Source organism: Dermacentor albipictus, unplaced genomic scaffold (genome assembly GCF_038994185.2).
Source record: "Dermacentor albipictus isolate Rhodes 1998 colony unplaced genomic scaffold, USDA_Dalb.pri_finalv2 scaffold_11, whole genome shotgun sequence".
In the NCBI taxonomy this organism is placed as follows: Eukaryota; Metazoa; Arthropoda; class Arachnida; order Ixodida; family Ixodidae; genus Dermacentor; species Dermacentor albipictus.
The window spans coordinates 2,892,374-2,915,905 of NW_027225565.1; the positions used below are offsets into that span (position 1 = coordinate 2,892,374).

Sequence of the window (23,532 nt, forward strand, 5' to 3'; positions counted from 1 at the left end):
CGAGACTCCCTCTCCACTCGCCCCATCTAGACTTCGCAAGCGAAATTCCTTTCCTGCGTTCTCCCATGCCTGACGTCGAGGATCGCGTGACGCATACGTCATGAGACCCGCCTTCACTTTTTTTTTTCTCCTCGCTTTTTTTTTGCGGTGCTACGCATTTCCGCTGACGGCATCGCGCGCGAGCTGTTGTCTCGTTCGCGCAGCGCACGATTTTGCGCGCTATGCACAAGGAAACATGACTAGCGGTATTATTCAGTGCTGCACGAATACTGAGGCAGAACAAGCGAATCGCAGAGCATCATCACGCGCTGGAACACGGTAGAAAATGGCATAGTTTCTGTACCTGCCCACGTGACCGCACGACCGTGGGAACAAGCAGACGAAGCGGAAGCACATCTCTCTTGCTTCGGTGCGAATTAAAACAAAAAACATGCAGGCATTCCGTTTGTGCGTTTTATTATTTCTCTAAACTTCATTTCGTCAATTCAAGCAACAGGTCATACAAATAACAGATGGTGCCTTGAACAATTCTCGAAGTCACGTGTCACCACGAGCAACGTCACACTGCGGACTCGAGTACGTCATCCTCCGGCTTGAAGCGCGGCGACCGCGGGAAGGAAAAACGGCGTTCGGTTTGAAATTTCAGATCTTTCCGCGGGGCGTAGCGATGTAATAGTTTGCAGACACGATCGTTACCGCGCAATGTATGCTCTGCGCTTGTCAGCTCAAAATGGCCAGACCTGGTGATGCGCCCTTTAAGGCCAGCATAGTTTCGTCAAACGAAGGAGTCTGCGAGTCCCCGAAGGAGCTGGATCCATCCACGTAGTGGCAATGACTTTGCTTCAACCAACCCTTGAACACCCTCGCCTGTCGCGTACTGCAGATTCCCCCTTCTGCGGCATGTGAAAGAAACTGGTCTGAGGTAGGGAATGTGCACACCAAGCTACGCTGCAGGCTCGCAGGGGATCGCGTGTAAAAACCTGTGTACATGCACTCGAATCTCAGTGTTTGGAAGGCGCTTCTTGCACTGCCCAGCGAAGCGTTGACGCGGCAAGCGAAAATGAACCGATCACAGATTGACACAAATGTTTGTCTTGACGCTTTGATACTCTAGTGCACTCTAGCTTTGATGTGACATCAATGCCTTGACGTGTAATCGTGCCTAGATTTTGAACCTGCGGAAGCTCTGCTTGGATTATTGTGATGCAATAATGTAATAGTTATATTCTTTTCAGTATTAGAGAAATAAATGTGTCGAGTTTATCATAGCTATATGTGCAATCGTCTTTCTTTTTCAATGTTTCATATTTCTCTGAAAAAGAAAAATATGAAAGAAACCAGCTTTTTTCACGCCCCTCAAAATTTCATGCAATTTTACATCTCTAGGCATGAGTATATCCCCTGAAGCTGCGCTCAACATCACATTTATCTTGTGTTATAAGAAAGCATGTGCCTGCTGATTATCAAAAGAGCAAATTGAATAATCGCGTACGTACGGTTGTAATTTTATGATATTACTTAAGCACGTTGAAATCAATTTGATGCCAATGCATTCAGTGTCATTTGAATCGATCAGCGAGGCCGCATCGATCCTCTTTGCTGGTTCGCTGAAACGGAGAAGTTCGATAACACGGTGGAAACTAAGCTTGGTAAGGCAGCGTACAACATACACTGCATTTCGCGTTCACCTTTATTCAAATGTGCACATCGGTTTAACGCTTTTTAAGCTCGAGGCGTTCATTTGCGTGTTTGTTTTTACCTTTTGTGCTCACACACGTCACCAGTCCCGGCCAGCTGGTGTTCATTCTTGCCGAGCCACGATACTGACACCGAAATTTACTAAACTCGGATGTTTATGCGCGCTTCAGCTCTAGTGTAGGCTGTTCCACCTCTCACCCGAACTGCAACTGCGTGTTCTGCAATAAACTGAGTGAATCCATTCGTAACAGCTCCTCATTAGATACAGTTGCTAATTCAGTGGAAAAACATCTCCTCGCTTTACAGCTCTGATTTACATACTCCGGTTTGTTACCGATCTTCATAGCCTAACACTTTAATCTATGAGTGTTATTTTTGTATGATGCATTATACGCATGACTACATCCTGTTTGTCACGTTCATTAGGTGTTTTATATCACGTGTGTTTCCAGGTGTTTTTTTTTCTTTCTTGTTTGGTTCTTATTTTCTCAGATTCTTCTTCGTTATAGCATATTGTACCCAAATAATACATTTGTGATGAAGTACTTAATTATTTTGTTTAGCGAAGCAAAAACCTTTGCAATAACACACTCGTGATTATATAATTTATTTATATTCTTTGTTCGCAAATGCTACCATATTTACTAGCCCTTCCTGTTATAATCCCATGAGGGATTGACAGTATGTGAAATAAATAAATAAATAAATAAATAAAAGCCAGAGTTATAGGAGCACTAAGTACTAGCATCACATGAGTTTATATTAGTATGGTAATGATTTCGAACCTTACTTTTATTGATTTGGAGGGAAAAACTTCCTTTTTACTGAATTGAATGAAGGCCATACTTTTTTTTTAAATTTAGCGCTAAAACCTCAGCGCCGGAACGTGAATGCGACATCAGAAATTTTAACGTTTCTTTATCGTATTGGGGCCGCTTTGGCGTAGATAAAGTCCTCGGAACTCTTAGGTCGACTATTTGGTTTCTTTAGAGCGTTAAGACGAAGCTTTAGCTCGGGTGCTCCTATCCAAATACATGTAAAAGGAGAATTCGTTTTTCTCGGCAACCACTTGCCAAAATTTGACGAGGTTTGTTGCAATTAAAAAGAAAAAACTTAAAATCTAGTGACTGCTGGTTTCAAATTTCCGATTTACATCATCAATGTATTATTAAAAATTGGCAAAAATCGATAATTTTCAGAAAACGAAATTATCAAGTTTACAACTCTGTAACTCAGCCATAAAAATAATAAACCAATTCTGCGAATTGCATCTAATAGTACATCTAAAACGGACAAAAATTTATATTGCTACGGAATAGTATTTCCAATGTCGAAGAGGCGATGCAGGATGAAGACGACGACGACGATTAGAGGCTAGCGCCGGCTGTTGCCTCGTGGCCAAGTGCGGCGTGTTTCCTTGTAAATATATAGATTTTCGTCTACGTCTTCCTACGTAACATATCTGGTGGAGGTGGACGTTCCCTGTACCTCGTCACGGAACTTCGCAGTGGACGGTACGTCGAGCTTTCCTTCATGGCTCCCGGCGACGACAACTCGACTCCGCCGGCTCCGACACCTGCTGCCACTTCGACGACCTACATCACTCTCCCCGCTCCCCGTGATCCTGGGGTGTTCTCGGGCACAGATGGGGAAGACGTCGAGGACTGGATCAGCCTGCACGAACACGTCAGCCGCAATAACCGGTGGGACCCTACTATCATGCTCGCCAACGTAGTCTTTTACGTCGGTGGCACACCTTGAGTTTGGTTTCGGACGCACGAAGATGAGCTCACCTGTTGGGATTCGCTTAAGCAAAAGCTCCGAGACTTGTTCGGCAACCCCTGCGGTCACCAACTTGCCGCGCAGAAGGCGCTTTCCGGCCGTGTGCAGACGTCAACAGAGCCCTACGTCACGTACATTCAGGACGTATTGGCTCTGCGCCGCAAGGTTGACGCCCACATGAGTGAGTCAGACAAGGTTTCCACATCCTCAAAGGCATTGCCGATGACGCCTTCAACTTGCTCGTTTTCAACAACGTGGCGACGGTGGATGCGGTTATAAAAGAGTGCCGCCGCCTGGAACTCGCTAAAAGCCGACGTATTGACCAACAGTTTGCCCGTCTGCCCAACACCCCAGCGACATCTTCCTGTGCCGACGCTCCTCGTCCCAACAACACTGGCCGTGTTACCATGATCGTCCGGCGTGAGATCGAGGCCGCCTATCCGGCTACCTTCGACTCCAGCCCCTCCAACGTACCTGCAGTCTCGGTTTCACTGATCCAGGCAGTTGTCCGCCAGGAGTTCGCAAACATGAGTCTTCACACCATCTGCTCGGCCCATCGCCCTGATACCCACCCGGCTTCTTCGATTCCGTCCCGTCCCGCATCTTCTTACCCACCACGTTTCCGCAACCCATCTGAATAGCGCACTGCTGACAACAAGCCCATTTGTTTTCACTGCCATCGAATCGGGCACATTTCTCGGCACTGTCGCAGTCGCCGGAGTTCCCCGACCCAGTCTACTTATACTGCCTACTCTCGCCCCTCAGTTGGCCCTTCTCGTCCCTATGCCACCCGCTCCGATAATGCCGCCACTGATTCTCCTGCGCCGAACCGCCCCTAGTTCTTCGCTGAAATAAAAACGGGTCCCAGATGACTGGCTGGTCGCAAAAGTGGTTCCGGTTCACAAGTCTGGTGAAAGGCAACATATTGGAAACTATCGGCCAATTTCACTCACGTGTGTATGCTGCAAGCTACTTGAACACATAGTTTCAAAGTCAATCTACACCTACCTTGAAGACAAGAAAGCTTTTTTCCCAACCAGCACGGGTTTCGACAGCAGCTTTCGACTGTCACGCAGTTGATAGAAACGATCAACGATTTTTCAGATTCCTTGAACAATAGACAACAGGTCGACGCTATATTTTTAGATTACTCGAAGGCTTTCGATCTGGTTGTCCATAATGAATTAATTAAAAAACTGATGGAAATGAATATAAATTATGATGGTGTTATGTGGATCCGCTGATATCTTACAGATCGGACACAATACGTTGAAATAAATGGTAACAAATCTAACCAATTAAAAATAACCTCAGGCGTTCCACAGGGATCCGTTTTAGGACCACTTCTTTTATGCGAAGCATATTACGAGAGCTCAACCCAGCTCCTCAGGCGCGGCGGTGTCGCCTTCAATACCACGTGACACCGTGACGTCACGACAGAGGCTGATTTCTCGCGCCGTCGCTCGGGGCGTCGCGGCGGTATATAAGCAGCTGCGCTTGCCTCTGCTAGACACTCACGAGGTGAGATGCCTCCTGGAGGCAGAGCTGCTCGTTGGAATGAGAAGCGAAGGCTGCGGCGTGCTACAGAGACTGATTTTCTAGGTGGCTTTGGCTCAACTCTTGCAAGATGGGCTGGGTGGGAATCGAACCAGAGTCTACGGAGTGTGAGACGGAGACGCTACCACTGAGCCACGAGTACAATGCTTCAAAGCGGTACAAAAGCGCCTCTAGTGAATGCGGTGTTGCCTTGGAAACGAGCTGTTTCTCAGGCGTGCGTCTCTTGCTCAGGCGCACATTTCGTTGCCGCGCCGAACGCTGCGTTGCTCGACGCTCACCGCGTCCAATGCGGGGCGCGTAGTCGCTGCGCCGTAGCCCATTGTCTTACACCCCTTGGAGGGTCGACGGGAACGCTGTCGCGTCCCACTTTTGAAGGCGAAGCAGAGTAACGCATGAGTTGTTTCTTCGTCTAGCCGAACCAAATATAGCCAAGCAACAGCAGTTCACCAGGCTAAACAGTGGTTCAACAACTAAAATAAAGGCTAGTATGCTTCGCATCCTGGGCTTAACCTTAGCTAAGCCACAGCCATTTTTTTCTAGTTTACATAAATGATATTGCTCATAACATAAGTAACGACATAACCATCCGGTTATTTGCAGACGATTTTTTATTATATCCTGAAATCAATAACCAAAACGATCAGGTGTGACTTAGTCAAGCCCTTAAAGCTGTAGAAGTCTGGGCCGCAAAAAAGTAAAATGAAAATTAACGAATCTAAATCAGTCATGCTCAGAGTTACAAACAAAACAAAGCATGTTATTGAGTGTAATTATGAGATGAACTCAACAATTCTTACCGAAGCTGAAACAATAAAATACCTAGGTTTAACAATTTCGAAAGACTTAAGTTGGAAAGCACACATAAACAGAATTTGTGGAGCTGCATAAAAAAAGTTATGGTTCCTTCGCCGAAAATTAAAGCTAGCAACGACACCCGTGCAACTACTTGCATATTTAACCTACATTAGACCAACGTTAGAGTATGCCAGTGTCATTTGAGATCCGTTTCAATCCGGAATTATAAACCGCACTGAGAAGATACAGAGAAAATCTGCAAGGTTCATTCTTTCCCGGTATTATCGTACTGACTCTGTTTCCGAAATGCTTCGGTTGCTTGATTTGCCTCCACTGGATCAACGGCGGAAGTTAGCTAGACTTAAATTTCATTTTTCGTTATCAAAAAGCCACTTCAATATTGAAACCATGCCCTATCTTGCTCCCAGGCAGGCTAGAAACGTCAGATCAAGCAATCATTGCGTGTTCTCAATTCCAAAAACATATCTGGACATGTACGCTTATTCATTTTTTCCGCGAACGATTAGGGAATGGAACAGTTTGCCGGCGTCTGTTTTGCAGTCGAGTAGCATTGAAATCTTTGAGGAACACGTTAAAAACCTTTATGAAATTTATTCTTAGTGGTGCCGTGCAAACATTGTCCCACGATTCTAGAAATACATACAATAGTCTTTCTTTTATACTGCTTCCAATATCACTGTCACAATGTTAGAAACATGTATTTCTTAGCCAAACTATTGTATTTGTATTTCATTATTTGTTTCGCATTGTATTTCCAACATTCATTGCTTCATGTCCTATTTACGTTTGTAAAGTGTTTACATTTTTTACGCTATGTGCAAACCAGCTGTGCCCACCCTGTTACGGCCAAGACGGCCAACAGTCATCATCATCATCATCAGCCTGGTTACGCCCACTGCAGGGCAAAGGCCTCTCCCATACTTCTCCAACAACCCCGGTCATGTACTAATTGTGGCCATGTCGTCCCTGCAAACTTCTTAATCTCATCCGCCCACCTAACTTTCTGCCGCCCCCTGCTACGCTTCCCTTCCCTTGGAATCCAGTCTGTAACCCTTAATGACCATCAGTTATCTTCCCTCCTGATTACATGTCCTGCTCATGCCCATTTCTTTTTCTTGATTTCAACTAAGACGTCATTAACTCGCGTTTGTTCCTTCACCCAATCTGCTCTTTTCTTATCCCTTAACGTTACACCTATCATTCTTCTTTCCGTAGCTCGTTGCGTCGTCCTCAATTTGAGTAGAACCCTTTTCGTAAGCCTCCAGGTTTCTGCCCCGTAGGTGAGTACTGGTAAGACACAGCTATTATACACTTTTCTCTTGAGGGATAATCGCAACCTGCTGTTCATGATCTGAGAATGCCTGCCAAACGCACCCCAGCCCATTCTTATTCTTCTGATTATTTCCGTCTCATGATCCGGATCCGCCGTCACTACCTGCTCTAAGTAGATGTATTCCCTCACCACTTCCAGTGACTCGCTACCTATTGTGAATTGCTGTTCTTTTCCGAGACTGTTAAACATTACTTTAGTTTTCTGCAGATTAATCTTTAGACCCACTCTTCTGCTTTGCCTCTTCAGGTCAGTGAGCATGCATTGCAATTGGTCCCCTGAGTTAGTAACTCGGCAAGGCAATATCATCAGCGAATCGCAAGTTACTAAGGTATTCTCCATTAACTTTTATCCCCAATTCTTCCCAATCCAGGTCTCTGAATACCTCCTGTAAACACGCTGTGAATAGCATTGGAGAGATCGTATCTCCCTGCCTGACGCCTTTCTTCACTGGGATTTTGTTGCTTTCTTTATGGAGGACTATGGTAGCTGTGGAGCCGCTATAGATATCAATAAGTATTTTTACATACGGCTCGTCTACACCCTGGTTCCGTAATGCCTCCATGACTGCTGATGTTTCGACAGAATCAAACGCTTTCTCGTAATCAATGAAAGCTATATATAAGGGTTGGTTATATTCCGCACATTTCTCTATCACCTGATTGATAGTGTGAATATGGTCTATTGTTGAGTAGCCTTTACGGAATTCTGCCTGCATGGTCCTTTGGTTGACAGAAGTCTAAGGAGTTCCTGATTCTATTTGCGATTACTTTAGTAAGTACTTTGTAGGCAACTGACAGTAAGCTGATCGGTCTATGCTGTCCCCTTTCTTATGGATTAGGATTATGTTAGCGTTCTTCCAAGATTCCGGTACGCTCGAGGTCATGAGGCATTGCGTATACAGGGTGGCCAGTTTCTCTGTCCCCCATCCTTCAACAAATCTGCTGTTACCTGATCCTCCCCAGCTGCCTTCCCCCTTTGCATATCTCCCAAGGCTTTCTTTACTTCCTCCCGCGTTATCTGTGGGATTTCGAATTCCTCTAGACTATTTTCTCTTCCATTATCGTCGTGGGTGCCACTGCTACTGTATAAATCTCTATAGAACTCCTCAGCCACTTGAACTATCTCATCCATATTAGTAACGATATTGCCGGCTTTGTCTCTTAACGCATACATCTGATTCTTGCCAATTCCTAGTTTCTTCTTCACTGCTTTTAGGCTTCCTCCGTTCCTGAGAGCATGTTCAATTCTATCCATATTATACTTCCTTATGTCAGCTGTCTTACGCTTGTTGATTACCTTCGAAAGTTCTGCCAGTTCTATTCTAGCTGTAGGGTTAGAGGCTTTCATACATTGGAATTTCTTGATCAGATCTTTCGTCTCCTGCGATAGTTTACTGGTATTCTGCCTAACGGAGTTACCACCGACTTCTATTGCGCACTCCTTAATGATGCCCATGAGATTGTCGTTAATTGCTTCAACACTAATGTCCTCTTCCTGAGTTAAAGCCGAATACCTGTTCTGTAGCTTGATCTGGAATTCCTCTATTTTCCCTCTTACCGCTAACTCATTGATCGGCTTCTTATGTACCAGTTTCTTCCGCTCCCTTCTCAGGTCTAGGCTAATCCGAGTTCTTACCATCCTGTGGTCACTGCAGCGCACCTTGCCGAGCACGTCCACATCCTGTATGATGCCAGGGTTAGCGCAGAGTATGAGGTCTATTTCATTTCTAGTCTCGCCGTTCGGGCTCCTCCACGTCCACTTTCGGCTATCCCGCTTGCGGAAGAAGGTATTCATTATCCGCATATTATTCTGTTCCGCAAACTCTACTAATAACTCTCCCCTGCTATTCCTAGTGCCTATGCCATATTCCCCCACTGCCTTGTCTCCGGCCTGCTTCTTGCCTACCTTGGCATTAAAGTCGCCCATTAGTATAGTGTATTTTGTTTTCACTCTACCCATCACCGATTCCACGTCTTCATAGAAGCTTGCGACTTCCTGGTCATTATGACTGGATGTAGGGGCGTAGACCTGTACAACCTTCATTTTGTACCTCTTATTAAGTCTCACAACAAGGCCTGCCAACAGTATTTGAAAATAAATAATATATTCTCGTTCGCCTTCGCCCCAACGACGACAATCTCGCTCCCCCCAGCCTCATCGCTCCTATTCGCCGACTGCTTTCGGACGCCACCCTCAGCCGGAAAACTAGACGATGCAGTGCCTCGAGGTGACGCTGCATTGCTCCCTATGTCGCCAAATCCTCTACTGACGTTGCCCACTCATCTGAACCTTCTTGACGTGCAAGTCGACGTTGTTTCTGTATCTGCTCTTATAGACACTGTGGCGCATTTGTCGGTAATGAGCGCTGACCTTCGTAACCGGCTGAGGAAAATAATCACGCCCGCCACGACGCCTGTTGTCCGTGTTGCCGATGGCAGAACAGCCCCCGTAATTGGTATTGTTAGGAATGGCCGTACGGGGTGACAACTTGCCACCTATTTCAGCCAGCTTCACGTGTTCCAATCCAACCGTACGGGGCGCACTTCAGAGAACTGCGAATAACCGGCAGCCACGTGGCGCGGGGTCAGTTCAGGGGAGTTCTCGAGGGGAGGTAATTGGCGGAACCTCCCCATGAGCTTTTCGAGACAACAGACAATGTGCTACCCGGCGTGCCACCCGGGACGGAGAAGTGTTCTACGAAGCCCCTCTGACGTCGGCTCCGGACCTTTACACCTGTGTGTGTGCGCGGCACTGAAACCCGTGCAACACGTGTATGTGAGCCCGCCTCCTCCAAAAGGGCGGGTCATCTTCAATGATGTCGGACTATGACGTCGAGCGGAGAGGACATAAGCAGCGATTGTCGGCTGCTAGAGTGTGCTCGTTGTGTGCTCGTTGTGATGCTAGAAATGTACTCGTGAGCTGCGTGCTCGTAAGCTGTTTGCTGTGTGTTAGTCTTGCGGACTCCATATGGGAGCCACGCTAGACTGTCGATGTATGTCTTGTCTAAAATGTTAATATGTAAATAAATCCGGTTCACCGAGTTCCTCTTTACGACCTTCAACTCCTTCAAATGGTGGCAGCGGCGAGATCGTCCGACGACTCCTACATCTGGTTGACAGCGGTGGGATCGTCCGACAACTCTTTTACAGTATGTGTGCCGCCCGCGTCTCCTTCGCCGATCGCTCCACTATCGTGCTATTCACAGTTGTCGCCCACTGTCCCCACGACATCATCCTCGGCTTAGACTTCCTCTCCGCACATTCTGCTCTCATCGATTGCTCCACCAGCACTCTCCACCTTGACCTGCCTGTTCTGGATCGCGCTGAACCACAACCCAGTCGCCTCAATTCTGTCGACTTCGTTCGCTTGCCACCTTCGGCGCCGACTTACGTTTACTTCGTGTCATCCCCACCAGTCCCTGACGGCCACTACATCGCGGCTCCTATGCAAGACGTCCTCCTTACACGGGATCACAGTACCTCATACAGTTTTATCTATTACAGCGAATTGCGTCTGCCTGCCAGTGGTCAATTTTGGCTTGACGACACAAGTGCTGCCAAGCGGGATGTCTCTGGCCGAGCTTTGGTCATTCGAGAATCACTCAGTAGCATCTATTGCAGTAGACGACAATTCAGCCGATCCTCCTCTACCATCGCAGTCGGCAACTTGTACCATCGCCGACTTACAGAAAATGATTGCGCCCGACATGCCGTCCGAGCACGCTCGTGAGCTCCACCGCGTTCTGTTTTCCCCCCACGATATTTTTCACTTTAACGATCGTCCTTTGGCCCAAACTACAGCTTTTAAACATCGCATTAATACCGGCGATGCCCCTCCTATTCATCACCGCCCGTATCGAGTGTTCCGTATCGAATGCTTGCCAAGAACATTATTGAAACGTCATGTAGTCCATGGGCGTCACCTGTTGTACTGGTAAAAAAGAAGGATGGCTCATGGCGCTTTTGCGTGGATTATCGGCACCTTAACAGGGTTACCAAAAAGGACGTGTATCCCCTACCTCGTATTGATGACGCCCTTGACTGCCTCCACGGTGCTCGCTATTTCTCCTCTATTGGCCTTCGATCCGGCTACTGGCAGATTGCCGTGGACGATCTCGACCGCGAGAAGACTGCTTTTGTAACACCCGACGGTCTTTATCAATTCAAAGTGATGCCGTTCGGTCTATGTAACGCTCCTGCCACTTTTGAACGCATGATGGGCTCCCTTCTTCACGGTTTCAAATGGTCCACGTGCCTGTGCTACTTGGACGACGTTATAGTATTCTCCCCAACGTTCGCTACGCACCTCGAGCTCCTCTCAGCAGTCCTGGACGTTTTTCGTCGAGCCGGTCTGCAACTCAACGCATCGAAGTGCCAATTCGGCCGTCGCCAGATTACCGTCCTTGGACATCTCGTTGACGCGAACGGAGTGCAACCGGACCATGGCAAGTTCCATGCTGTTACGCACTTCCTTGTTCCAAAGTGTGTCAATTTCACGGCCATAGCGCGACCACTAACCGAGCTTTTGAAAAAAGACGCCCCTTTACAGTGGGGCGATAACGAGGCCTCTGCATTCTCGCATCTAATGGACCTTCTCACAACGCCTCCCGTTCTGGCCCATTTCGATCCTTCTGCGCCTACCGAAGTCCGTACTGATGCCAGCGGTCACGGAATTGGCGCAGTACTGGCACAACGCCAGCGGGGCCACGACCGTGCTATCGCTTACGTCAGCAGGCTCCTCTCGCCCGCGGAGCGCAACTATTCCATCACTGAGCGTGAGTGTCTGCCCTAGTTTGGGCGGTTGCGAAGTTCCGCCCACACTTATATGGCCGACCCTTTTCCGTTGTCGCAGACTATCACGCGCTGTGCTGGTTATGCTCACTGAAAGATCCTACAGGAAGACTTGGTAGCTGGGCCTTACGCCTCCAAGAATATTCGTATTCTGTCACCTACAAATCTGGCTGACTACGCAAGGATGCTGACTGCCTGTCTCGCTACACGGTAGACAGTATAGTACCGCCAACGGCATTCTCTCTGTGCCTGCCTTCGTTAACATCGCCGATGAGCAGTACTGAGACCTATCGCTGCGAGCACTCATCGAGCGTCTGCGCTCTTCACCTACCGACGCATCCGTTCGCCGATATGTCCTCCAGGGCGGCATTCTGTACCAAAGGAACTTCCTCCCTGACGGATCTGATTTTCTTCTTGTCGAGCCAAAACATCTACGACAAACTGTGCTCTTTGAGATGCATGACGCACCCACTGCAGGACATCTTGGGGTAAACCTCACGTACGACCGCGTCCGCCGCCGCTTCTATTGGCCTGGGGTGCTATAACGTAAAACTATTCCAAACTTTTCTATTCCAATTCTCTAATCATCCCTCCGCGATTGGTCAAAAATTTTTTTGCACCACCCCCACTTCACCTGTCTGTCACGCGACGTCACGAAAACCGCGATAGCTAACCATCTGATATGACGTGTACAGTGCTCACGGAATGAAACGCGACAGCGATTATTTGGTAGAACCCAGCATATGTGCAGAGAACTCGAGAGTACCATGTCATGTCGCTATGAATCTGGTCACTAAAGGTGACTCTGACTCCTCTCTAAGTGTACACACCAAAGTTACGTCGATGTGACACGAACTGCAGCCGGTACAAACGAAAGTCTGGGCATTAGTTAGCCCTAAATTGACGCGTTTCATTCCGTGAGCACTGTACACACTGATTATGTATGATTTGACCGAAAGAAAGAAAAATAGTTATTTCTGATTCGACGCCTTTTCGCCATTAGCTCCCGGCTATTGGTCAGAACTTTTCGGGCTGCACCCACTTCACCTGCCTGTCACGCGACGTCACAAAACCGCAAAAGCTCACCGCGTCAAAGTGACGTGTACGCATTAAAGATGCAATAATATGCCGAACAAAACTGAATTTTCTTCTGAATATCCGCAGGCTGCCCCGTTCCGAAAGGAATAAAAGATGGCAGCCGACGATCGCTCGGGCGCTGGGTACTCGCACAAGCCGGAGAGCATGGGTTTATTTGCGTATAATACAACTTTTTGTGTGGCCCTGCAACGTTTTCGAGCACTTTCGGCACGTTTACGACCTCATTCTGCCAACTCTTCTTTGCTGAAAATCCGTTTTAGGGTCATTCTTAAGCTTCCGTTGCATGCCGCCGCGATTTTCGACTAGCCACCGCAACCTAAGTAAGGGAAAGCGGACCAATCGCAGACGCCGGCACCACGTTCTTCATCCGCTTATCAACTTTCAGTGCAGTGGCTCGGCCCTATGGAATCCCTCTCCACCTGAGCGTTCTCATCGCCTCTTTTCAGCCAATTAGAAAGACAAGCCGCTCAGTGTAGGCAATGTTCGTTTTTCAAGCAAACAAAAGTGACCTCCTATGAACGAGAAGAGCGTTTGATTGGTCTGTCCAGACAACCCTGCGGGTGACCGTCCGGTGCTTGCGTCGGCGGCTACGCAAATTTGACGTCAGGAGATTGGAATAAAAACATATTGGAACAGTTTTACGTTATAGGGCCCGTGGTATCGCTCGCTCCGTCCGACGTTATGTTGCTGTCTGTGATCCCTGCCAGCGTCGGAAATCACCCCAAGTGCTACCTGGGCTGGATGACCGGCAGGTAGCACGCCAGGTGCTACCTGCCGGTCATCTCCAGCCGATCACCGTCCCTGTGGGACCGTTCTTTCGTGTTGGATTAGACCTCCTCGGTCCCTTTCCCACGTCATCCTCTGGGAACAAATGGGTAGCCGTCGCAACTCATTACGCCACCCGATACGCTATCACGCGGGCTTTCCTTACCAGTTGCGTCACTGACGTCGCGGACTTTCTCTTGCGTGACATTATCTTGCTTCATGGCGCCCCGCGACAGCTGCTTACTAACCGTGGTCGTAACTTCCTCTCGAAAGTTATCGCCGACATTGTGCGTTCCTCCTCCATTCAACACAAGCTTACTACCTCATACCATCCTCAAAACAACGGCCTGACAGAGCGGTTAAACCGTACTCTTACCGATTTGCTGTCCAAGTACGTTTCCAAGGATCACACGACTGGGACATTGCCCTTCCTTACGTCATATTTGCGTATAATTCTTCCCGGCATGACACCGCCGGATTTTCTCCATTTTATCGACTGTATGGTCGCGAACCGACCTTGCCCCTTGACACGGCACTTCTTCCTGCTGCGATCTCAACAAGCGAGTATGCGCGCGACGCCATCGCCCTCGCTGACCATGCACGCCAGCTTGCCCGTACTCGACTGACGGCCTCGCCAACACTCAGCAGCGTTAGTACAACGCCCGCCACAGTGGCGTACAGTTTTCGCCTGGTGTGCTCGTGCTCCTGTGGTCGCCCTCTCGTCACGGCTTTTTTTTTTTTTTTGGACCGTATCGATGTCGGAAAGTCTGCTCCTGGCCAGCCACCGCACTGGGTCTTGCCTCGCTAGAGGCTAGGCCAATCACTGGTAGCGCACCCAGCCCCAACAGCCATGGAGGTGCGATCGCAGGGCGAAGACTTCGACCCGACAACGTTCAGACCCAGTGAGTGGACCACGATACTCCGCGCGTACAGGTAGGCAAACCAAGCCCGGAAACGCTGGTTGTGCCTCCTCATGCAGGCCTCGAGCTCTGGTTACGCGGCGCCACTGTACCGGTACATGCAGCGCCACATGCGGCCATCCTCGGAGATTTCAGGTTGGGGGCACTACTGTTTACGGCCGCGCCGCGCACTGCGCTATGGGTGGAGATGGCGTTGACGAGTGATCGGCGTGTGTTGTTTTGCGGCTTTCTAAAGATAGAAAATATCGATGGCTACCTCAAGAAGAGCTGCTTACGCATGGGTGCGAGGTTGTACTATAGCATGCACGTTTACGCAGTAAGAGAAGAATCGGTGAACGCAAGAGGCCCGTCGGACATCGTCGGCAAATGTGTCGCCCAGATGAAAAGCGTGGACTACGATGTGCGTCTTGAGGTGAACCAATCCTTTCTTCAAAAAATAAAGAAGTGCCTCAATATCGCTAACCGCTTCATTTTTTTTTCTTTTTTAGTTGTCAGAAAATTGCTGAAATATTTTGCACGCAAGCTGTACATGCAAAGCTGGCTGCGGAGGCTGGTGCAAGCACGCCGCGGCCATGGCGATATTCGTAAATGAATACGAATATACATCGTGCACTGATGTTCCATGTGCATGGAAGAAACCATCATCGCGTCCCAACGTCGATGTCAAAAAAGTCAATCAAGGAAGTCTTTTCCCGTACGGGAAGTTCGTTTTTTACTTTTTTTGTGTGTGTGATGCGACTTTGCCGCTGATTGACGCAATCAATTTTGCAAGTCGACCTTCGCGAAAACCAATTCTGCAGATGGTGAACCCTGCTGCTCTTTTCTCGCAGTTTGCAGGTGTAAACTGTGCCATTAAGGAGCTTGAGGAGGGCAGGGACATGATCCAGGTGCCGTCGACGGCACATCTAGCAGACGACAGCTTCGACCGAGAGTTGCTAAAAAAAAAACTAGATAAGGAGGGCAGCATACACAGTGCGCTAAGGGTCACTTCGACCTCTCCTTTTATTCTGAAAAGTGAAAACATGGTCTGGTACAAGGCGGCATCACTCTTTTTGTAGCAAGGTGGAAATATTGTTGGAATGTACGCTGGGTGCTGAGCGATGTTGCTTCTCTCGTTTCCGACGAAGTGAGCACTGCATATTCGCGTTTCATTCCTTTTCGGTTGCCACAGCTCTCCCTCTGAGCTGTTAGAAAGCAAGAAGATAACGTGTCTGAATACATAAGGCGCACAGACTGGCATTATAAAGGCAAAAGGCGCAGCCCATCAGAAACAGGTCAAAAGAACACAGACGACACACACATTTGGCGCTTTGGTGTGTGTTGTCTGTGTTCTTTTGTTCTGTTTTTGATGCGCAACTACTTTGCCTCCATCATGATATACCAAGAAGCCCAATGTGCAACATTATACTGGCATTAATCGATAGTAAGACATGTTTACCTTGCTCGGCGGACAGCTGCGATCCACCTCTGTCTTCTTTCATTCTCATAAGATTGCCTAGGAAAACGGTAGAATTTGATCGGCGGCAGTTATCCAGCAGTGTTCCTGTAGCTGTTGTGACAGCCATAAACGCAGCAATACGGCGAATTGCCTTTCCTGGACCCGGTTTTCACAACCACGCGACGAGGCGCCATGCTCCCCTACGTTGTCAACGCGTCCACTTCGCGTTCACCCCCAACCTATAATCGCCGTCACCCGCGACAGAGGGCGCTACGTGCGCGGCTTGAAGCTGCAGTGCACGAGGCCTGCCGCACCCGCCGTCGGTGCTCCGGCCGACACTGCCCCTGCGACCTTCAAGCCGACATACCGTGCTCAATAACAGCTGCGCGTGACGCACGTAATCGCATTGCGAAGTAAGCAACTTGCTTCACTCCCTCCCGGCACTATAAGGGTAGTCTTTTGACCAAGAGGAGGCCTCGCTTTGAACGGAGCCATGGCGCAGCCACTCATGAAAGCTCTGCGAGTCACCGCCGCTGACCGGGACCTAGAAGCGTTTCACCTCCGGACTCACCCGACGAATAACACCTTCATGGTCGCTACACCTCACGAGCCAATGGCCCTTCACCTCGTCCAACTCAAGGAAGTGGCCCTTCAAGAAACCAGTTAGCCCGTCGCCGCCTACATCGCACCGCCGCCCGCTGCTGCGCGCGGAGTCATCTCGCCAGCCTACTGGGCGGAAACACCGGAAAAGGTGCTACAAGATCTCCAGACTCGCAACCCGGAAGCTGATATCATCGCAGCCCGCAGAATGGGTACGACCTTTTCCATATTGATCACATTTGCGCATGGTCCAGTCCTTCACACCATACGCTACATGAGTGTAGCGTATAGATGCACGACGTATAAGGGAAGTCCAGACGCGTGCACAAACTGTCGTCGACCGGGCCACAGATATGACGTGTGCCCCCACCACAAGAGTGGTCTCTGCCCGCGGTGCAGGGACAAGCATGAGCCGCAAGATGTTCCCTCCTGCATCCCGATCTGCATTCTCTGTGGGGGGCAGCACCTCACGGGCACCGGCTCGTGCAAGGCAAGAAATGCCGCCACCAAACGACTTAGCCCACCGCCCCAGAAGACAAAGTGCCCTACCAAGAAGGACTTTCCTCCGCTTAGCACGACCCTCCCGTCTACCTCTACATGGGCTTCCAACGTTCCCAAGACGAACATCATGACCTCCCAGGACTCGGACGTGAAGGCTCTGCGGGATGAGGTAACGCAGCTCAAGGCAGCCCTCTCTACCTCCACCCCTTCTACCCCCAACTCCATCATCCCCATCTTCTTCATCCAGCCCGTCCGACCAACCTCCGCAGAAAAAGAGGAGGCCTGATGAGAGCCCAGTCCAACCTACAGACCTGGAAGCCAAATTTCAGGACCTCGCCCAAAACCTGGAAGCCAAGTTCACAGAGCGTATTACTGCGCAGGTCACTGCACAGTGTCAGGCTGATTGAAGCTATCATTACCGGTATAATGGATAGGGTCATATCTAGCATCATGGCCAAGGTTGAGGAGCGGTTAGCTAACCTTATGTCTGGACTCTCAGCGTCCTCTCCTCCCGCAGTCCCAACTTCTGCACTCCTCCTTCGCCCCGCCACCCTTCAACATGGCTCCTCCAAGGGACCATAATTCCTTACAAATTATTCAATGGAATTGCAGGGGCTTTCGGCGAAAGCGTGACCCTCTGCAGCAGATTATCGCCAATTCGTTGTCCCCACCAGACATTATCGCTATCCAGGATGCCAATGTTTGCAGGCAACTGCCACGATACGCTGTTATCCCCTCTGACTCCACTGATCTTCCTCTGGTGGTTACATACGTCTGTAACACCTTGCATTACGCGGAGCACGACGTTACCTCCCTTATTGCTCACACCTTCATCGAAATTTTACCCCACACCCCTGCACAATCTCCCCTGTTCATGCTTAACTGCTATCTTCTCCCACGACAGCCGATTCATCTACTTGCTCCACTCCTGAAATCCGTAACCCAAATGGTCAAATCAAACCCCCTACTGGTTGCCGGTGATGCGCTCACGTGGACTGGGGCTATCGACGCACCAACCACAGTGGCACAGTTTTATACAATAATACGTTATTACTTCACCTGACCATCTTTAATGATTTTAGCCTACCTACGCGGGTTGGTAACAGTGTTACTGCCGATACTAGCCCAGACCTCACACTTGGTAGAAACTTGGCCCACCTACAGTGGGAAACAACGCAAGCCACACTAGGCAGCGACCACCACCTGATTCGCATATAGCGGTGAACTATCGCCGACCTCAGCGCAAATTTACCGCTAGGCACACTAATTGGGATCAGCTCCGTAAATTTAGGCAAGCGCAGCCAGCACAGGACCCCTGCGACCTAGACATCTGGACTACTTAGTTACAGAAAGACATTCGCCAACATACCCAAACGCTCGATACTACTCCAAACACCCCCGTTATCGACAGTAAGCTCGCCCACCTTCTTGAAACTCAAGAGAACATAACGCGAAGGTGGTGAACTCAAAAGCACAACAGGAAACTAAAACTCAAACTCACCCAACTTCAATCCCAAATAGAACACCATAGTGCCACTCTTTGCAAAGGTAACTGGGCTCAGGTTTGTGACGGCCTCCGAGACAATCTCTCCACAACCCGCGCTTGGTACCTGTTACGCCACATGCTTGATCCCACGCAATCTAAAACTCAGACGCGTCTTAGCATTCGCCGCCTCACTCATAGCCATCGGCAGGACACCGACGCCTTCCTCGCGCAGGTGAAATGCACCTATACCACCCCAGGTCCTCCTTGCAAACATCCCCAGTACACGGGCTCACCCCAACCACAGCTTGACGCTCTTATTACAGAATCTGAATTTCGCGCAGCCCTGTTGAAATTGCGCAATACCACACCCGGGGAAGATCAAATTACGAATGCTGTCATCCGAAATCTTCATGATGTCTCCATATCTCACCTCGTTACCTACTTTAACGAGTGCTGGGAGGCAGGTACCCCCCCTCCCTCCTGGAAGCATGGAAAAATTATATTTATCCCAAAACCCCACAAGCCCATCACCCTCGAGAACATCCGCCCCATTTCTCTTACATGTTGTCTCGGCAAGACCTTTGAGCACATAATCCTTGCCCAACTGACAGTGTACATGGAAGAAAACCACCTTTTCCCCCACAATATGGTGGGCTTTGGTGCGCATCTATCTGCGCAGGATGCCCTACTTCAAATTACGCACGATGTGCTTGATGATAACATCCCCCATCTTACTACAGCCATCCTGGCGGTTGACCTCATTAAGGCATTTGACAGAATTCAACACGCTGCCATCTTACGGAAACTGCAGGAACTACAGGTAGGCCCTAAGACCCACTACTACAATCGCGCCTTCCTCTGTGGCCGCCCTGCCTCCTTACACATTGATCAGCTCAGCACACCCTCTTATACACTCGGTGAATTTGGAACCCCGCAAGGCGCGGTCCTCTCCCCCCTTCTATTTAACATTGCTCTCATTCCCTCAGCCCAGAAGCTCAATCTCATCCCACACCTAAAACATACTCTGTACGCTGATTATATTACCACATGGACCACTCATGGCTCAGACGGGGAAATTGAGGAAACTCTACAATTAGCAGTCGACACGATCTCCGCTCACGTATCATCTATCGGACTCGAGTGTTCCCCCTCTAAGTCCGCGCTTCTCCTAATTACACCAAAATCTGCCGCTAACTCACCCATCCAAATCACTTTACAAGGATCCCCTATCCCCATCACTCCCACCCTGCGCATTCTTGGCCTCTACCTGTAGGATTCCGGACGCAATGACCATACCCTTAAAACACTCGAGGCCTCCACGCAATTAGTGTTGCAGCTTCTACGCCGCGTATCTTCCCTGTACAAGGGTTTAGACGAAGCAGACAACATGAAAGTTGTACATGCTTTTACGCTTAGCCGCATTCTTTACGCCACTCCATGTCTCAAGCTGAACCGCACGGAAACCGAGCGCGTGAACTCCATGATCCGCCTTGCAACTAAGGAAGCCCTAAACCTAGCCCGCAGTACTAGCACAGCCAAACTCCTTGCACTAGGCATGCATAACACGCTTCCTGAACTAGTTGAGGCACACCTTCAGACGCAGTACTTAAGACTAGCCGCGAGCGCCACTGGCCGCCATATCCTGACCTCCCTTCGCATCAACATACCCGCTAATCAGTCAACCCTTATGGCCATTCCGCGACACATTCATACACCCCTCAATTGTAGTGAAACCCCTTCCTCGAAACGTCCATCCCCAGTATCACATCTCTCGCCGCGTAGCTCGCGCAAATGCCCTCCACAAGTATTACGGACAAGTCGAGAAAGCCATCTGGGTAGACGCCGCATGTACAACGCATGAAGCTGTAGCAGTTGCTTGCAACCCAACCTTACCCGACCCCTAACTCACCATCTTCCCTCGGGCTCTACACCTGAGGAAGCAGAGGAGACCGCCATCGCCTTAGCCCTTGCCTTTTCGGATGCTGAATACACCTTCAGAGATTTAAAGACTGCTTTGTCCAACTTTGCCAGAGGCAGAATTCACGACCCTGCCTGGAACTTGTTGAACATCCCCACCTAGAATTTACCACGCAGGGTAGAGCTCCGATGGGTGCCGGCTCACTCTGGGAACCCCGGAAACGAGGCCGCCGATGAATTGGCCCGAGGGTTAATATGCCGGGCTCAGGATAGCCTCGATCCGGGTTTCTCGAGGGAGCGGATGCACAGCTTTGCGGAGCTCACGCAAATACCCCGTTTGGACCGTCGGACTTACCCTCCTCCCCACCCCTCCCTGACGCACTCCCAACAGATCTTCTGGAGACGCCTCCAGACCCGCTCTCTCCCATCCCCTCAGCTGCTATATCCCACTACGGTGGCATCTCCCCTACATGCTCCCTATGCGGAGACCCTCGCGCCACACTCTCCCACATCCTTTTTGGCTGCCCTGCCGATCCTCCCCCGCAGGGACAGCGCGCAATCTGGGAGGACTGGGAGGTCCTGCTCTCGTCTACGGACCCGACATCGCAGCTTACTGCGGTGGCACGGGCTGCCGACGTCATGAACAAAGGAAGCATGAACGTCTCGACGTAGTGCGGGACCGTGCGGTGGTCTAGGGACCCAGAGGATACTTGTTGTGCGCAAACAAACAGGGACGAAGAATAGGGGCAACACAAGGACGAGCGCTTCGTCCTTGTGTTGCCCCTATTCTTCGTCCCTGTTTGTTTGCGCACAAGTATCAATATGAATATGTTCCAACTAGGCCGACTCGCAGTTATGACCCAGAGGAGTTCAAACTCACTTGCTATGAATAAAGTTTTTCTGTCTGTCTGTCTCTCGTCACGTCGGACTTTCAGAGAAGCTCCTTTCGCGATAGACAGCCCTACCCCGTGCTGCACCAGGTGACGCCGGTACGCGAAATTGCTCCTGTGCGTTCAACCTCGTCCTCTACTCTGGCATGTAGTGATGTCGTGCACGTCAGTTGGCTCAAGGCCTACTACACTGCTTCCGAGTCCGGCCTTTAGTCGCTCCGGGACGGCGCTTTTGCCGCCGGGGGTAGTATTTCTAATGACGAAGAGGCGAGCAGGGTGAAGACGACGACGATTAGAGGCTAGTGCGGGCTGTTGCCTCTTGGCCAAGTGCGGCGTATTTCCTTGTGAATATACTTGTACATAGCTTTTCGTCTGCATCTTTCTACGTAACAATAATATGTTACACATGAATGTCAAAAGATTTGGCAATATGGAAATGCAGCTTTTGTGGAACCCTTGTATACACAACCTAACAAATTCACGTAAGGTATAAATTGACTTATCGAATTTGTCCGCTTTGAATGATCTAATGGATGCCTTTTACATAACCGCAATATCTGTTTTTGATGCTCAGCTATTAATCTATAAACTTCATGCGTCTTTTTTTTTTCAAACTTTCAAAATTTTGAAAATCTTCATAAAATTCAGGCCCTAAATCGAAATTCCGCTACCAACAGTCACTAGAATTTAACTTTCTCTCTCATATATACAACAAATTTCATTAAAATCGGTTCAGGGGTTATTTCAGAAAAGCGTTTTTGCGTTTTACATGTATTTGAATAGGCCGCGTTGGAGTTGGTCATTACTCAAAAGACTAGCGCAAATAACAGGGACACAGACAGAGGAGGCGACAGGACGAGCGATTAGCGCTCGTCTTGAGTAATGATGTCATACTAACTAGCCCAGCTTTCTGCCTTCGTCGGAGCTGGGCTCGAGCTAAGGTTTCTCCTAAGTACGGAAGGCCCGAGAAGTACAAGTGAGCTGATTTATTCTCCATTCATCTCCCGCGATTGCGTCTTTTCTGGCTTATGAAGCCTCCTCTCATGCTGAGACTGACTGTTTTGATACTGCAAAAGCCCAATTTACTCATTCGCATTGACCTTATTTTCTTTAGTGTCTTATGTCCTCTGAGATGTTGTGTCGCGTGTGAAAGACTCATCACAATCACGGAGGCCATGCAAAACTGTGCACTTGCAATGCGCCGCCAGAGTGTTCCGAACGTTACAAAATTGGGCATCACTTCATAAGTTATATACCATAGCTTTATGTAGTGTCTTTGAACTTCTATTAATTTGGAGCCGTACCTGTACTTACTTTCATCCCAACAGTTCAATCATGGTTCCATGCTGCGTGTCGCAAATTTACATTACATGAGGAAGCCTGAAGCTTATTTGCACTTTGCTTTAATAATACGTACCTAAAGTTTAGATTGCACTAACAAATTACGTTACCTACACTTAATGAATTGCATTGACTTCTAGCGTCCTCTTTGCAGATTGAAACTGCAGCAGAGTTGTGTATGTCACGAACGCTCCCACCGCATTTCCGGCCGGAACTGCCGGAAACACCTTTCGGAAACTGCGTCCTGTGCCTCCACCACTGAAACTGCACGAAGTAACAAGCTTCTGGTGGTGTTGGTCACGGTTTCGCGCGTAACATGGTCATTTCCGGATAACGCGGACTGCTTGGTCTGCGGCTTCTTATCTACAGCGAAACATCAATTGGCGCGCGGCGGCGAGATGAGCTTCCTTTTGTAAGTTATTATGCGCTCGAGCGCGGTCTTCGACGGGCTTGTACAGCACCTTTGCACGCCTTTGTTGTCTGGAGTGGGGAAGCGCCGTTTTGTCGCCTCTCGCGAGCTACTATTTTCAGTGCGATGATTAAACGTCGGTTGATAGGCTTAGATCAGCTGAAGTTGAGCAGACAAGTCACGAGAAAGCC

General features: G+C 49.2%; 1 protein-coding gene across 1 annotated transcript in view; it reads left to right on the plus strand.

Annotated features, from left to right (window-relative positions):
• The first annotated feature begins 23,148 nt into the window (after positions 1-23,148).
• LOC139051309 (MOB kinase activator 1B) overlaps positions 23,149-23,532 on the plus strand; it is a 32,466-nt gene continuing 32,082 nt past the window's right edge. The window contains exon 1 of the mRNA XM_070528313.1: positions 23,149-23,344. Within this exon, the coding sequence (XP_070384414.1) occupies positions 23,331-23,344 (14 nt within the window). The 5' untranslated portion in view covers positions 23,149-23,330. The remainder of the gene's footprint in view (positions 23,345-23,532) is intronic.